Raw genomic sequence first — 16,501 nt, forward strand, 5'->3', positions numbered from 1 at the left:
AATGAGTGCAGCAGCTTGGATTCTTCAGCAATGTTCGTGGCTTGCATTCTGGCTATCCCTAGTGTGTATGTCTTCAAAATATTTATGATTTTATTATGGGAATATAAGTGTTGACTTTCAAACAGAACTCTTCTGGGTACTCAGCTCTTGGAAGCTGTTACATGTTATAGGAATTCTGCCTATAGTAAGTACTTCAATGTCTGTGGGTTTTTGTCAATGAAGAGTGAAACTGGATTTTGCAAGCTGATCTGTGTTTGACCGAGGTCTCTATTCTGCTGTGCTGCTGTTTAATTAAAATTCTAATTCCTTTCAGAAGATAACCAATTTAACTTGTAACCAAAACCCAAAGCACTTCTTTAAAATTATTTGCCTCTGTGCCTATGTGTTATAAAAGGTTAATTGCATTTTAACAAACGGATGTAAGCTCAAAGAACTTCTCTGGGTTCAAATATTTTTTATTTTTGGTCTTATCTGCCAACACTAGTATAAACAGGTACTCATGGCAATAAGTATGAATGCTCAAGAAGTGCGTATACATAAACAGTAGTTATTACATGCCTTATAATATCTCCCAAAGTAAAAGTTACTGGGGAAACGCCTAGTGAGTATACTACTTTACTATTCTGTAGCACTGATTGTTGGCCTGTAATTTGTGAGCAGTGTTGCATTTAGTTGCACACAAATGGTGATAGTAGAAGGCATAGCTATAAAGGCACTAGTAGACCCAAAGTTTAGCTTAGTGCTGCCAGTCGTGAACAGACAGCATTGGGAAAACGTGTATGTATTTCTTCTCTGAATGCAGCAGTAGTGTTCAGTTTGAGCCATGTTTATGTAGTAATGTATTTAGCTGACAAGTGTGAACTTTGATTAAAATTTATTTTTACAACATCCAGACTTAGAAGTCGGATACAGCACATTGTATTTTGTTTTCTTAGCTGCCAGCTGTAGTTACAGATTTCTTTCTTTGCACCACCACCACTTCATTTTGTAACCTTTACCTCTTTTCAACCTGTCTTGAATGTCTCTGCTGTTCTCATGACAAGGTTTCCTGGTGGTTTTAGTTTTGCTATGGAGCCTTCGAGTTTTGTTTTAGATCTTCTGAGTGTTGAGTGCCAGTGTTTATATGAATGGCAAAGGGGGTTTATTTTTATGCTCTCAGGGGCTTTTGTTTCTCTGTATTTAATCCAGAAAAACTGTTATTGCTTATGTCTCCTTTTGATTGCTTGCCGTGATTTGCAATATCTGACTTTGGATGCTGGTGACAAACTAAAATTAGCTTGCTTGCTGCTGTGGCCCCAGGGAGGTTCCCAGTTAACTAATAGTTTTCCAGAAAGACCCCAGTGCATGTGAAATGATTTGGAGGAGGAAGTTCTGAACTGGCTGAGCAGGAAGGGTGTAGCATGTCCTCTAGTTTAATAGTATTTCAGCTGAAGATTTTAGCCCAACTATCAGTGCCTCAAGGGTAGAATAAGTGATACTGACAGTTTAATAGGTTTGTTTTGTGCAATCTGGGTCCAAACTAAAGGATATCCTGTGACTAGTTTTACCTCTTGGCTCTGAGATTCTGAAATCCCTTTCCCTATAAGGTAGTACTGTTTGAGTAACTTTTGTACTTTGATTGCAGTAAGACATGTAAGAAAATCAGAAACAGATAATGAAGGATGAGGCTTGAAAAATTGTGAAGGGTACATTAGAAACAAATATTAAGTCATATGTGGAAAAGTTTATGAATGAACTCTGGGAGATGGTGTTGTAATACTAAGCTTATGCTTATCCATTTGCATGTGCTGAGAGAACTTAAAAAATATTGGTAATGCTTTATTTCTGTCTGTTAAATATACAAATAATACATTTCCTTTTGTGTTCACAATTGCATGTAACTGACACTGGGTGTCAAACCATTGGCTTAATTATGTAGTTAGTAGACTACTTACCTTTAGCAGAAGGATCATAATGCAAACTTGTTATCCTTAAGTTAGGAAGTTTTTTCCTTAATTTTATTTTGCCTGTTTGCTAGAATGTAAGAAATTTAAGAGGGAGGGTTCTTTTTTTTTTTTACAGCATGTGTTGAAGGCATGACCTTTGCAAAGTGATAATTATTCTTTCTCTCTTTAGGAAATACACATAAAGGAACCCACAGAAAAGGAAGTAAATCCTCACTTATTACCAGGTAACTGTTGTAGATTGTATTATTAGAATTAAATAATAAAAAAGAAAAATCATGTAAACAATATTTAAATATTCCCATATCTGTGCAGAAACACTTATATGACATCAGTGTCCCAAGTAGTAAAATAGAGGTTTTGGTGTAACAACCCATGCAGGTTGAAATGTTAAATACCAGTTCTGCATGGGTTGTTGAAAACAGTAGAAACATTGAAATTTTTATAGAGTACAGTATCTTCTGGTAAGCTGTCCGTGGAGAACTGTCTGTACTTCAGTATGCCCTCTGTCTTAAAAGATGAAGTTAGGCGTTTGCTTGTTTGGGAACTGAAGATCAAGAACTAGTGGAAACTTACTTCCTAGCTGCTTTGCTTCTCCTATGAGTTACTTAGGCCTTTGATGCCTCATTCCCTGTTAAGATTTATTTTTTTTAATTTACAACTCTTTATTGTTAAAAAAATGTTTTCCAAGATCAGGAAAGATGAAATTACTAAGATAAAATATAAGTAAAAGCTTAGAATAAATGAGTATTGTTCTGTTGGGTTTTCTGCACCTTATAGGAAAGACCAGAAGTCTGGCTGATTATACCTATGAAAACCTGTTTTTACTTTCTTAAAGTTCAGTTCCTGCTTATTTTAAGATTTGAACTTCATTGACCATCATTTATACAAACTTCTGTTTAAGAACTTTAAAATAGCCTTAGGACTTGTGAAATAAGCAACAACTCCAGTCAAAGCTATGAAAAATTAACTAAGATGAACTTGTAATAACAGACTCAAATGTTTCAGCATTGTTAGAGTTTAGCAGTTAGGAAAATTGGATTAGTTTTCAACTTGTTTATTGACTGTATTAACTACTTTACGGTGGGCTTTGGTGGTGTTTTTTTTTTTTAATACATACTCCTATGATTGCTCTTTGCAACTCCAGGCATTGTTCTCCTACCACCTAGAGTAGGCAATGATACAGTTCTGTACCTCTGGCTACAGAACTCCTAAATGTGTGCAGTTGAACAGTGTTCAGTCCATCTTGGATAGTGTTAATAACCTGAAAGGCTCTTAGTGTACTGATCCCAGGAGCTGCCTTTTAATCTTTTTGTATAACAGCGATGAAATATCTTCAGGCATACAACTATGAGAATCTGTCAGGAAGTTAATGCTGAGTTTCAGATAACAGTTGAAATAATTCAATTACAAATGTCAGTTATGTTGCAAGTCAGTGTTTCTTTTATACAGGTGAACTGCTGCTTTGCGAGGCAAACATGGTATACAAGTATGTACAAGAAGATGGATCAAATCGTGGCACCTATGGGAAACTTGTATGCACAAACTTCAAGATTGCTTTCCTTGATGATGATTCTGCTTCAGATGATAATGTAGGAAGACAAGTCTTCTAATTATGATCAAACGGGCTCTTAAGACATATACTGTTTCTAACTAAATCTTACGTTTCCCTTGCATAAGGATACAGAAAAAATGTAGATTTATAAAAAGTTTTAATGGCTGCTCACTAATTCTAGTCAGTCTGCATTTGCTTGGTCTATGCAGATCCTTCTTCAAGCTCTAATGACTAAGTAAAAATGGTGCTAGCCTATATGTGGACGCTTGTATTAGGCATAGTTTATAACTCTGTATCTTGTGAGTTGGTAATTTTGTGAGGCTTAAGTTAAAAGAATTAATTGTTTTGAAAAAAAATCAACACTTTGTTTACATCTGATTTCTGACTACTTATCTAGTAGTAATTGCAAGAGTGTAAATGTCAAACATACTTATAAAGTTGTATAACAGCTGTGTGACTTTGGGCTACATCTGCAGAACCATTGCAGGGCTACACAAGACAGAGTAAGCTGATGTTCAGTGGAAATGCTCTAGGTAATTGTTTGTTTGGCTCAGTAAAGCTCTGAATTATTCCGTTCAAAGTCAGGTGTTGACTGCAAAGATTTAAAAACCTGGTATTATTGAGTTGACAACATCAAAAAAGCTAAAAAGCCCACAGATCTTAGAAATTAGTTGAATCTTGTTTCCTTTTAGATGCTCAAATTGAGCTGTCAAAGGGAAATAATAATGCCATATCTTTTTTGACGTGCTAAGCATCTGAAGCGGTCTGGTCCACTTAGGTAATAAAAGTGGAGGGCCTGTTATATCGTTCTTGAGTGCAAGGTGATCTTGACAGTGAAGAAGAATGAGAATATGATTTGACACATTTTGATTGTAGTCAGAAGTTTCTTGGGGTAAAATGTCATGGAGTTTAAATGTTAAATTAAGGCTTCTGCAGCCAAATATGGATTTCTGGACCTTCTGGAATTAATTTGGACAAAGCTGCAGAGCCCTTTCCACAGATCACATGAGATTTAGGCTAAACTTGGTAGCGACCATGCTAATTTCTGTTCTATCACTAACCTGAAATCTTGGGTTGATAGTATGCCAAGTCAACCTGATTTCTCTTAACAAAAGTTCAGTATTAGCCACCTGATTCAGAGTAGTGCAGACCTGGAAATAACTTGAGTGAGGTTAACTCTGTTCACAGCTGTCTTCACGTAAAATGTAATTTGCTGATGTAATGTACATCAGCCTTCTGGTAATAATATTTAACATAACAATGTTTAATCGAGGCATCACTCAAATGTCATTTTTAACTCTGAACTCTTGGAAGGGAGCCCTAAATCACTTCAAGTTTCACAAAACAGTAGATAAGAGAATTGGGCTGAGTGTGTCTTCATTTTACCCAGTGATAAATCTGGCTGTTGTGTTGGAATGTTCTTGGGATACTTGTTCTTTTAAGAGACTTTCTATTTCCTGCCAGGTTCCCATAGCAAGGAAACCTGTAATAAAAGGGCTTGAATTACATCAAGTTACTGTATTTCCTGTTTACTGCAATGATTCTGGTTTGAAAAGTGACTCAGTAGGAATGCATGCTTTGGAGCTATTTGAAAAGTAACAACTCTATCTACATTTCAAGCATGGCTGAGACTTAAATGAAACTGGATCTGCAGTTTATAAATTATGCCTGTGTAACCTGTGCCTGTTAAAAACCTAACTGTTTTTCAGCGTTCTGCCTTACACAGTTTAATAAGAATAAGAATTAATGCTTATATTAAAATATGTATGGAATACATCTTTTAGTTGTGAGAAGGTGCTACTGCTTCGCAGTGTGAGATTTCTAAGAATTTTTTTCATGTTCTAGGAGCCACAATTTAAGAATAAGATCATAGGAGAAAATGACATAACCCTGCAATGTGTAGATCAAATCTATGGCGGTAAGTCAGCTTTCTCCTCTTCATTTAACATGCCTTGCACTTCTGAGTGTCTTATAGTGCTGGTGCTCTTTGTTTGTACACATTTGTACCTCCTTTCTAGAAATCTGACAGAGATGGAAACCAGGATTGGGTAGTCTGGAAAAAACAGCTGCAGTTATATTTAGTGATGAAATGACAGATAAGAGATCTGTTTGAATCCTGTCTTATCTCTCAAGCTTGTCAAAGCTACATTTTGATTAATTACTGGCTGGGACAGACAAAACAACTCCTTTAAAATGCCACAATTCAAAGCAAAGCAGAGTGTAAAGTCTGTGATTAAGATTGGTGCACCAGGAACTTCCAGTGTATCAACTTTTTCTATAAATATGCAGGTATTCACTTCATTTGAGCAACAGTACTACAGAGCAGTACAGGTACCAAATTCCCAAACTGTACCTTTTGTTTGTCTAAGGGAACTTTGTTTTATGAGATTTGTGATGTCTTCAAAATATTGAAGGAGATGGAAAACGAGGTTTTAATTTACAAGTAAATTGATGAGCATTTTGCAGCAGGGCTTACGGGTATGCCTATAAAAAGGTAAATGAGAATGGGGCTGGTAATTTGTACATAGTGGGGAAGGCTTTGAGAAGCCTGACTTTGGACTAGTGTTAGAGTATTCAGAGTATTCATGACCGGCGGTTTGGATTTGTGAAGGAGTGGACTAGGGAGACACTAGTGGAAGTTGATTTTGAGAAACTATTTAGTTTCATATATGATGGCCTAGCTGGCAGCACTTGAAGTTGTGAAATGATACGTCCTCAAACAGAATTGAACAAAGGCCTCTCTTGGGGATTTTATGGTAGTTTAAAAATATTTTTTTTTTAGGAACTTAAAAATATCTCAGTTGTTTGGGGAATTTCCCTTGGGCACTGGGACAGAACTACTAAATTAAATTCTTTATGCATCTCAGAACTTTGAACTTACTAGGCAGTCAGAATGTGAACAGAAATAATAGCTGAGTAGCTGCCTGGCTGCAGTCTTGGTTTTTACCTTGCAGGAAGTAGTTTGAGTGGGTTTAAGAAAAATTTCAGTGTATTAGCACAAGAGCTTGCCAGTTGGTGTTGTAGGATGCTTGTTTCCACTTGCTAAAACTTGGGCTTGAATTAGTTTCTTGAGAGTTTTGAAAAGTCAAGCAGGGATAGCTTTACCAACTGATGGCAAAGTTCTTTTTGATATTTACTTAGACTTTTGAATTTTCAGTTTATGATGAGAAAAAGAAACTTCTAACTGGACAACTGAGAAAATACCCAGAGAAGCTAATTATCTACTGTAAAGATCTTAGAGTATTTCATTTCTGCCTGAGATACACAAAAGAAGAGGAAGTGAAAAGAGTAAGTATAGTAACTTAATTTGTTTGTCTTTAAGCTTAGTGTTGGATATTTAGCTGTGGGGATGAATGAAGGATGACATTTACCTTGAGAGGTCCCTTAAACTTGAAGTGTTTTCTGATTGAGAGAGAAGGTAAAAGACTTTGATTTCTAGCTAACCTTAATCATTAAACCTTGTTATGTATAACAGTTAAAAAGATCAGATGCACTGTCTCTTCAAAGAAAACTGGAGCTGGAGAGTACTGTTATGAAATTAGCTTCAGCTCAGGCAAACTTGTAAAGCTGTTCTATTTGTAATATGTAATTTTATTACATTTTAGATGTCAGTCTTTTTCATACGAAAGCAGTTATTTTCATAGAATCATAGAATGGTAAGAGTTGGAAGGGGCCTTAAAGATCATGGGCCTTAAAGATCATGTAGTTCCAACAACCCCTGCCATAAGCAGGGATACATCCCACTAGACCAGATTGCTCAAGCCCACATCTAATCTTGTCTTGAACATCTCCAGGGATAGGACATCCACAGTGTCTCTGGGCAACTTGTGCCAGTGTCTCACCACCCTCATCATGAAAAATTTGTTCCTAATGTCTAATCTAAATCTCCCCTTTATCAGTTTAGAACCATTGCCCCTTGTTCTATCACTACACTCTCTGATAAAGAGTCCCTCCTCATCTTTCCTATAGGCCCCCTTTAAGTACAGGAAGACTGCTATAAGGTCTCCCCAGAGCCTTCTCTTCTTCAGGCTGAACAACCCCAACTCTCTCAGCCTGTTTTCATAGGAGAGGTGCTCCAGCCCTCTGATCATCTTTGTGGCCCTCCACTGGACCCGTTCCAACAGGTCCATGTCTTTCCTGTGCTGAGGGCTCCAGAGCTGGACACAGTACTCCAGGTGGGGTCTCACCAGAGCGGAGCAGAGGGGCAGAATCACCTCCTTCGACCTGCTGGCCACGCTGCTTTTGATGCAGTCCAGGATACGATTGGCTTTCTGGGCTGCAGGTGCACATTGCTGGCTCATGTTGAGCTGCTTGTCCACCAACACCCCCAAGTCCTTCTCAGGGCTGCTCTCAAGCCATTCTCTGCCCAGCTTGGGATTGCCATGACCCAGGTGCAGGACCTTGCACTTGGCCTTGAGAACTTTGTGAGGTTCGCACAGGCCCACATCTCAAGCCTGTCAGGGTCCCTCTGGATGGCATCCCTTCCCTTTCCTTCAGTGTGTTGACTGCAGCAGACAGCTTGGTGTCGTCGGCAAACTTGCTGAGGATGCACTCGATCCCACTGTCGCCAACAAATATGTTAAACGGCACTGGTCCCAGTACTGGCCCCTGAGGAACGCCACTCATCACCAGTTTCTATGTGGACACTGAGACATTGACCGCAACTCTTTGAGTGTGGCCATCCAACCAATTCCTTATCCACCAAGTGGTCCATCCGTCAAATCGTCTCTCCAATTTAGAGACAAGGATGTTGTGCAGTACAGTGTCAAATGCTTTGCACAGGTCCAGGTAGATGATGTCAGTTGCTCTTCCCTTGTCCACCAACAGTGTAACCCTGTTGTAGAAGACCACCAAATTTGTCAGGCACAATTTGTCTTCAGTGAAGCCATCTTGGCTGTCATCAATCACCTCCTTATTTTCCATGTGCATAGTTTCCAGAAGGATCTGCTCCATGATCTTGCCAGGCACAGAGGTGAGACTGACCAGCCTGTAGTTCCCCAGATCTTCCTTTTTTCCCCTTTTTAAAAATGGGGGTTATGCTTCCCCTTCCCCAGTCAGTGCGAATTTCACCGGACTGCCATGACTTCTCAAATATCATGGATAGTGGCTTAGCACCTTCATCTGCCAGTTCCCCCAGGACCCATGGATGTATCTCATCAGGTCCCATAGACTTGTGTACCTTTAGGTCCCTTAGATGATCTTGAACCTCATCTTCTCTTACAGTGGGTGGGTCTTCATTCTCCTAGTCCCTGCCTTCACCTTCTGTGACTTGGGTGGTGTGGCTAGAGCACTTGCCAGTGAACAGAAGCAAAAAAGTCATTGATCACTTCAGCCTTGTCCATATCCCAGGTGACCAGGTCTCCTGTTTCCTTCTGGAGAGGGACCACATTTTCCCTAGTCTTCCTTTTATCACTGATGTACCTATAGAAGCTTTTCTTGTTGACCTTGATGTTCCTGGCCAGATTTAACTCTACCTGGGCTTTAGCTTCCCTAACCTGATCCCTGGCTACTCACTTTGTATGTATTCCTCCCAGGCTACTTGTCCTTGCTTCCACCCTGTGTAGGCCTCCTTTTTCTGTTTGAGTTTGTCCAAGAGCTCCTTGTTCATCCATGCAGTCTTCCTGGTGTTTTTGACTTCCTCTTTCTTGTTTGTCCCTGCCCTCCCTTTAATCCTGACCCACAAGCTCTTGGTCGGCTCCTCATCCATCCCCAGGCAGAGCTCCATGCACTCCAGCTGGTCATTTACATAGAGGGTGACACACCTTCCTTGTCTCCCCTGCTTGTTCCTAAGCATCCTATATCCTTCCATTCCAACATTCCAGTCATCAGAGACACCCCACCACGTCTCCGTGATGCCAGTAAGATACCCCTGCAGGTGTGCTCACATATCTACCTCCTCTTGTTTATTCTCCATGCTATGTGCATTTGCATACAGGCATTTAAGTTGGGCCCCTGCTAACTTTCTCATAACTTGAGTTCTTTTGTGTTGTGGTTTAACCCCAGCTGGTAGCTAGAACCACACAGCTGCTCCCTCACTCCCCCCAGTTGCTATTGAGGGGAGAGAATCAGAAGAGTAAAAGTGAGGAAAAACTTGTGGGTTGAGATAAAGACAGTTTAATAGGTAGAGCAAAAAGTGTGCACACAAGCAAAGTAAAACAAGGAATTCCCATTGGCAGGCAGGTGTTCAGCCATTTTCAGGAAAGCAGGGCTCCATCATGCATAGCAGTTACTTGGAGAGACAAATGCCATAAGTCTGAACATCTCCCCCTTCCTTCTTCCCCCAGCTTTATACACTGAGCATTTATACCCTTTGGTCAGCTGGGGTCAGCTGTCCCAGCTGTGTCTCCTCACAACTTCTTGTGCCCCGAAATCTGCTTGCTGGTGGGGTGGTGCGAGGAGCAGAAAAGGCGTTGATTACCTATCAAAAACCAAAACCACACTGCACTATTGAAAGTATTTCTTATCCCAAATCCAAAACACAGCACTATACCAGCTGCTAGTGTAACAAAGTTAACTCTATCCCAACTGAAGCCATGACACTTTCACAGGTTAATCTGAACTCCAAGCTAGGAGTCTACTACCTTTATTTAAATAATAAGAGTCATTCTTGAAGTTGAACATGTATATTGCTTCTCATTAAGCCAAGTAGATATAGTGTCTTGGAGACAACGGAGAAAGCTTTCTAAAAGACAGTTTTCAGCTGTTGGGGATGGAATCCATTGAACAGTTTTGTTTAAAACCTGGTGTGTGTGTGAAAAATCATCTCTTTTTACACTGACAGTCTTAGTTTGTGTTTTGGTGTTAATTTTTGGTCCTTTCCTAGATCGTCAGTGGTATAATTCATCATAGCCAGACTCCTAAGCTGCTTAAACGCTTGTTTCTGTTCTCTTATGCATCAGCAGCCCCAAACAATACAGGTAAATGTTTTTCTATTTTTTGGTTTGTATTTTTTTTGCATACAGTTAGTTCCTTAAGCAGTCTGGGACACTTAGTAGCTGAGTTTGCGCTCAGCTTATGTCTCTGCCCTGCTGGCAGATAGCCTCAGAAGATTCATTATTCTCTTGTTATATGTTGTTAGACTTGTTGCTAAAAATCTCTAAATTGTCTGCTGTTGGTTTCTGTGTCCTTCATTATAGCTGCACGGAAGTTTTCCAAGCAGGAGTAGCATCACTGGGTTGAAAACTTATTGTGATCAATATGTGCAAATGCTTTTCATGTGCTTCTGCTAGAGTGCTCTCATCTAGAAAATATTTTGTTTATTTTATCAATGCGTTTTTTCTGTTCTGTTGCAGTGAACCAAACTTCCTGCTCTTAATTCTGAAATTATTACATTTTCAGTGGCATCTGACAAAGTATTTCCCTTTTTGCTCTTATTTGCAAGTGATCTGCATCTCCTAGGCAACTACAAAAAAAAAAGCATAGGTTTGCATAGCAAGATTCCAGTAGACATCTGACTTCCTCTTATAGCTAACTTATTACATAATCTTCCCGCTTGATCAAGCTTGGCTGAATAATATAGTAAGCTGCAAAATTAAAGATAAAAAGGTGTCAGTGCACTTTTTAGCATTTTACAGTTTAGACTTCAACTGAAGTAATAGTGCTGTTTTGAATTAGGAACCTGATTCTTGGTGCACCAGGAATGCCTATTCTTTTCACAGAGGAAAGTTTTGATGTACCCAAGGTATTAATTGTACGCTTATCAAAATATGTCAAGGCACTACAGAATCACTGAGGTCAGAAGAAACCTCTGGAGATCATCTAGTCGTGTTCCGGTCCATCTGCCCCTGTTTAGAGTATTGTTAAGTACCACAAGTTTACTTGGGTCATATCCAGTTGGGTTTTAAATATTTCCAAGGATTGAGATTCTGCAGCCTCTCTGGACACCCTGTTTCATTATTTGACCATCCTCATAGTGAAAAAGTTTTTATTATTATGTTTAAATGGGATTTGCTGTAGTTCAGCTTGTACATGCCGCCTTTTGTCGTGTCACTGGATACCTCTGAGTCTAGATCCATCTCCTTTACTCCCCTCCCCTGCTTCAGCCCCCACTCAGGTGTTTATACACACTGGAAAGATTTCTTGCCCCTCTGAACCTCTGCTGAGCCTCTCTTCTTGGGGCTGAATGATCACAGCAGCTCTCAGTCTCTCCTCATATCAGGTGCTTTAAGCCCTTTAATGGGCCTTCGCTGGACTTGGTCCAGCAGGCCTGTGCCTGTCTTGTACTGGGGAGCCCAGCACTGGACCCAGCCGTCCAGGCATGGCCTCACCAGTGCTCAGCCGAGAACAGCAACTCTCATTCAACCTGTAGGCAATGGTTTTCCTAATGCAGCCCAAGAATATGTGAGCACATTGCTCACTCAGGTACTTTCTGCAGACTTCATCTGTAAGGGGTGTTCAGTTTGAACTGCAAACATCAGAAAGATTGTAAGCTTTTCCAGGTAGAGGCTAAGCAAATGTGGGAGAAGCCTAGTCTTTATAGCAACTTTGAAGTGTTGTGCCATAATTCTTTCATATTTTAATAACTATCTTCAATAATAAATGCCTAGATCTCATTCTTTATGAAGTTGTTACAGGGCAAACCAAGCAGACTTTAGAAATTGGGGTTTATACCTCTTACGGTCTGATACTCTTAAAACCTTAAGTCATCCCTTAGAGCTCATCAATAATGTTCTGTTTCCAACTGTAAATATTTTATCTACCTTATCTTCTTACAGTGGAGAGTTTGATTTGCCATTGTATCTTCTGTGCTAACTCTAGCTCTGTTTGGTATTTCAGTGTTAGCTGATGTTGCAGGATACTTGATACAATTGCTGAAGTAGCTTAACAGGAATACCGGAAAAGTTGCCAGTTGAAATGATAAAGACTGAATTATTGTAACGAATTCTCTGCTCTTAAGAAGTGTCTGAAATGTTCTGTTCAGTGCAAAACTCCTGTCCATGATGAAAGAACTAACTTTAAATGAAATGTAATATCCGAATTGTAGGAAGGCTTTTGGTATGATTGTTAATTTTGCATTTAGGTCTGTATTATTAGATGCCAGTCAGCTGTACTAGCACACAATGGTATTTGCTGCACAGCATCCTGGATTTTAGGCTGGATGTGAGGACAGCCTCACCTGTGTAGAAGTTCCGTAAGAAATTATTAGTTTTGGTAAGAGAAATTATTCCTGAAGTTATTAGTTAAAGCAGTATTTGACAGAAGATGTATTTTTAAAGATCAGACAGAAGCAGTGTTGCACAAAGGTATTTTATCTTTGACATGAGGCTTCCTATATACAAGAGGTTTTGCTTGCTTACCTTAATGAAAACTAACTACTTGATTTAGGAATGCTTTCATGTTAGAATTCCTGATACTCTGCAAAGTTAACATTACTGATGTCTGACAGAGGGAAGAAACCAAACTGTGATGTTTGATACTCTTGAGGCCTGGCGTGATGAGTTGGAGCGGACCAAAGGGAATGTGAAATACAAAGCAGTGACTACCAATGAAGGCTACAGAGTTTCTGAAAAGTAAGCTTGCCCTGGTTAATAGTGAACTTTGGATATATATCTCATGAACATTTGCAAAAATCAGTGCTACCTTTGATGCTGAGCATTATAACGTTGTTTAGGGTTTTTCTAGGATCTGGTTCCCATTTTGGTTCATGGCATACTTTGATTTGGGACCTCAGGAAGTCATCTTATACAATCCCTGTTCAAGCAGGGTTAACTTCAATATGAGGTTAAGCTATTAAGCTACTCACAACCTTGGTCAGTTAAGGTTTGAATATCTCTAGGGGTGGAGAATACCACCTTAAAATGGAATAGAAAATTTGTAGCTCTGGTACCTATGCTTTTGTCATACTTACTGGTTAGGATGACATTTTCTCAGTCCTCTACCTCTAACTGGTAAAATTTCAAGTTATGTGCACTTGACATTTTCTGTTGTTGTAATTGCGGGGCTGGGTGGGGAAAGAGTGATTGGTTTAAAATATATCTGCAAAATGTGCTGATGAAAGTTAAGTTGCATTGGCTTTAGTGGAAGCTTGGAGGTGTATAATTCTACCAGTTTAGCTAAGTAGTATCTATCGATGAACCCTTTAGGATGTACCCAAGGCTTTATGTACTATTGTTGTTTAATAGTCAAATCCTAGAAGGTTTCACAGACCTTGGAAACAAACACCATTTTTTTTCAGACAAGTCACAGAATCACAGAATGGTTTGGGTTGGAAAGGAACTTAAAGATTATCTAGTTCCAACTGCCCTGCAATGGGCAGGGACACCTCCCACTAGACCAAGCTGCTCAAAGCCTCATCCAGCCTCACCTCAAACGCTTCCAGGGATGGGGCATCCACAGCTTCTCTGGGCAGCCTATTACAGTGCCTCACCACCCTCACAGTAAAGAATTTCTTCCTAATATCCAATCTAAATCTACCCTCTTTCAGTTTGAGGCCGTTACCCCATGTCCAGTCATTATACTCCCTGATAAAGGGTCCCTCCACATCCATCCTGTAGACCCCCTTCAGGTACTGGAAGGCTGCTCTAAGGTCTCCCCAGAGCCTTCTCTTCTCCAGGCTGAACAACCTCAACTCTCTCAGCCTGTTTTCATAGGAGAGGTGCTCCAGCCCTCTGATCATCTTTGTTGCCCTCCGCTGGACCCGTTCCAACAGGTCCATGTCTTCCCTGTGCTGAGGGCTCCAGAGCTGGACACAGTACTCCAGGTGGGGTCTCACCAGAGCGGAGCAGAGGGGCAGAATCACCTCCTTCGACCTGCCTGGGATTGCCATGACCCAGGTGCAGGACCTTGCACTTGGCCTGGTTGAACTTCATGAGGTTCGCACAGCCCCACATCTCAAGCCTGTCAGGGTCTCTCTGGATGGCATCCCTTCCCTTTCCTTCAGTGTGTCGACTGTGCCACACAGCTTGGTGTCGTCGTCGAACTTGCGGAGGGTGCACTTGATCTCACTGTCCATGTCACTGACAAAGATGTTAAACAGCACTGGCCCCAGTACTGACCCCTGAGGAATGCCACTTGTCAGCAGTTTCCATGTGGACATTGAGCCATTGGCTGCAACCCTTTGAGTGCGGCCATCTAGCCAGTTCCTTATGCATCAAGTGGTCCATCCATCAAATCCATGCTTTTCCAATTTAGAGACCAGGATGTCATGTGGGACAGTGTCAAACGCTTTGCGTAAGTCCAGGTAGATGATGTCAGTTGCTCTCCCCTTATCTACCAGTGCTGTGGCAACATCATAGAAGGCCACCAACTTTGTCAGGCATGATTTGCCTTTGATGAAGCCATGTTGGCTGTCACCAATCGCCTCCTTATTTTCCATGTGCCTTAGTAGAGTTTTCAGGAGGATCTGCTCCATGATCTTGCCAGGCACAGAGGTGAGACTGACTGGTCTGTAGTTCCCTGGGTCATTCTTTTTTCCCTCTTTGAAAATTGGGGTTATGTTTCCCTGTCTCCCGTCAGCGGGAACTTCACCAGACTGCCACGACTTTTCAAATATAATGGAAAGTGGCTTGGTGACTTCATCTGCCAGTTCCCTCAGGACCCGTGGATGGATTTCATACGGTCCCATGGACTTATGCACCTTCAGGTTCCTCAGATGGTCCCGAACCTGATCTTCTACAGTGGACTGTACTTTATTCTCATAGACCATGCCGTTGCATCCTGCAACGTGCGGTGTGGTTGGAGCCCTTGCCAGTGAAGACTGAGGTGGAAAAGTCGTTTGGCACCTCAGCCTTCTCCACATCCTGGGTGACCAGGTCTCCTGTCTCCTTCCTGAGAGGGCCTGCATCTTCCCTAGTCTTGCCTTTACCCCTGATGTACTTAGAGAAGTCTTAACTACTTATTCTAGAACTCTGTCTTGAGAGACCCAAGCTGAGCTTAAGTACTTACCTTTCCTTCTGTGGGCCTTGAACATAAATAGCGTTGGCTGATACTGGAAATTCATGATATATTAAATTATATCCTTGAATTGTGATGCAAACGGCTTACAAGACATGGAAATAGAACTAGTTATCTAATAGTACAAGGGTTATCTTTTGAAACAACAAAAAGTGAGAGAACCAAGGCGGTTGTAATAGTCAGTCTTAGATGTTACAATTAAATGTAGGACTTAATTGCAGCCTTGTAAAGGCAGAGTGGAAAGGCAGTGAAAATAATGAACGTCTCAACATTGGAAGAAAACACTTTATCCAGTTGAAAATAAAGGGAAGGTGTTGAGGACAATATAATTATCTAGTAGGAAAGATTATTGTAGCTTTAAGAGTGAAAATAAAATTAGCATGTGGCTAGAATGCTCACCATCATTAAAAGGAGCTTGGAGATTGTTCTTTGTTCAGTATTTTATTTAAGTGCAAGAAACTCTTTTTCTGTTATCTTAGGCTGCCTTTGTATTTTGTTGTTCCCATATGCGTTTCTGAAGAGAGTATCTTGAAGTATGAAGGCAGAGGCATTCCTGTAAGTATATATGCTTGATTAAGGGTAAGAAATCTTATTGAGAAGGCATAATTTCAATGAACACTTCAGATGTTACTGCATGTGATTTTTAGAACTTGTTTTCAACAGCTCCTTGCACCTAGTTATCTATAGAAGGAGAAATAGATGCTGGAAGGAGAGGTGCTCAAAGTATTCTGTATTCCCCTTAAAAAGTGTAAAGCAAAATGTGCATTCACAGCCCCCATTTATTTGTATCAAGTGTTTAATGTCCTGTAGTCTTCGTATACCATTAGTCTGTCTATCCACCAGCCTGTTTTTCATGAGACTGAGTACTGAATCCTGTCTAGCTGGGCAGGACGTAGGGCTTGAAATGCTATTTGGATATTGAATTGAAGACCATAAACGTGCAGATGTAATAGAATACTTTCAGTTGCCTTGCTTGGGTGCTGGTAAGTAGTATGGCTGTGATGATGCAGCATTTTTACAAAGCTAAATAGCCTTGCTGAAAAACTAGTTCTACCAGTCTCAACAGAAAATGAAGTTAAAGGTACTGTTTGTGCCCTGTAGCAGGCTGGAT

General features: G+C 40.4%; 2 protein-coding genes across 2 annotated transcripts in view; one reads left to right on the plus strand and one right to left on the minus strand.

Annotated features, from left to right (window-relative positions):
- TARS1 (threonyl-tRNA synthetase 1) overlaps positions 1–16,501 on the minus strand; it is a 533,465-nt gene that overhangs the window by 408,293 nt on the left and 108,671 nt on the right. The window lies entirely within an intron of this gene.
- The window catches only part of MTMR12 (myotubularin related protein 12), a 38,196-nt gene that overhangs the window by 6,205 nt on the left and 15,490 nt on the right, over positions 1–16,501 (plus strand). Inside the window, exons 2-8 of the mRNA XM_063320359.1 lie at positions 2,116–2,170; positions 3,396–3,535; positions 5,344–5,416; positions 6,656–6,786; positions 10,322–10,415; positions 12,884–13,007; positions 15,870–15,945. Of these exons, the coding sequence (XP_063176429.1) occupies positions 2,116–2,170; positions 3,396–3,535; positions 5,344–5,416; positions 6,656–6,786; positions 10,322–10,415; positions 12,884–13,007; positions 15,870–15,945 (693 nt within the window). The remainder of the gene's footprint in view (positions 1–2,115; positions 2,171–3,395; positions 3,536–5,343; positions 5,417–6,655; positions 6,787–10,321; positions 10,416–12,883; positions 13,008–15,869; positions 15,946–16,501) is intronic.

Source organism: Chroicocephalus ridibundus, chromosome Z (assembly GCF_963924245.1).
Source record: "Chroicocephalus ridibundus chromosome Z, bChrRid1.1, whole genome shotgun sequence".
Classification (NCBI taxonomy): domain Eukaryota; kingdom Metazoa; phylum Chordata; class Aves; order Charadriiformes; family Laridae; genus Chroicocephalus; species Chroicocephalus ridibundus.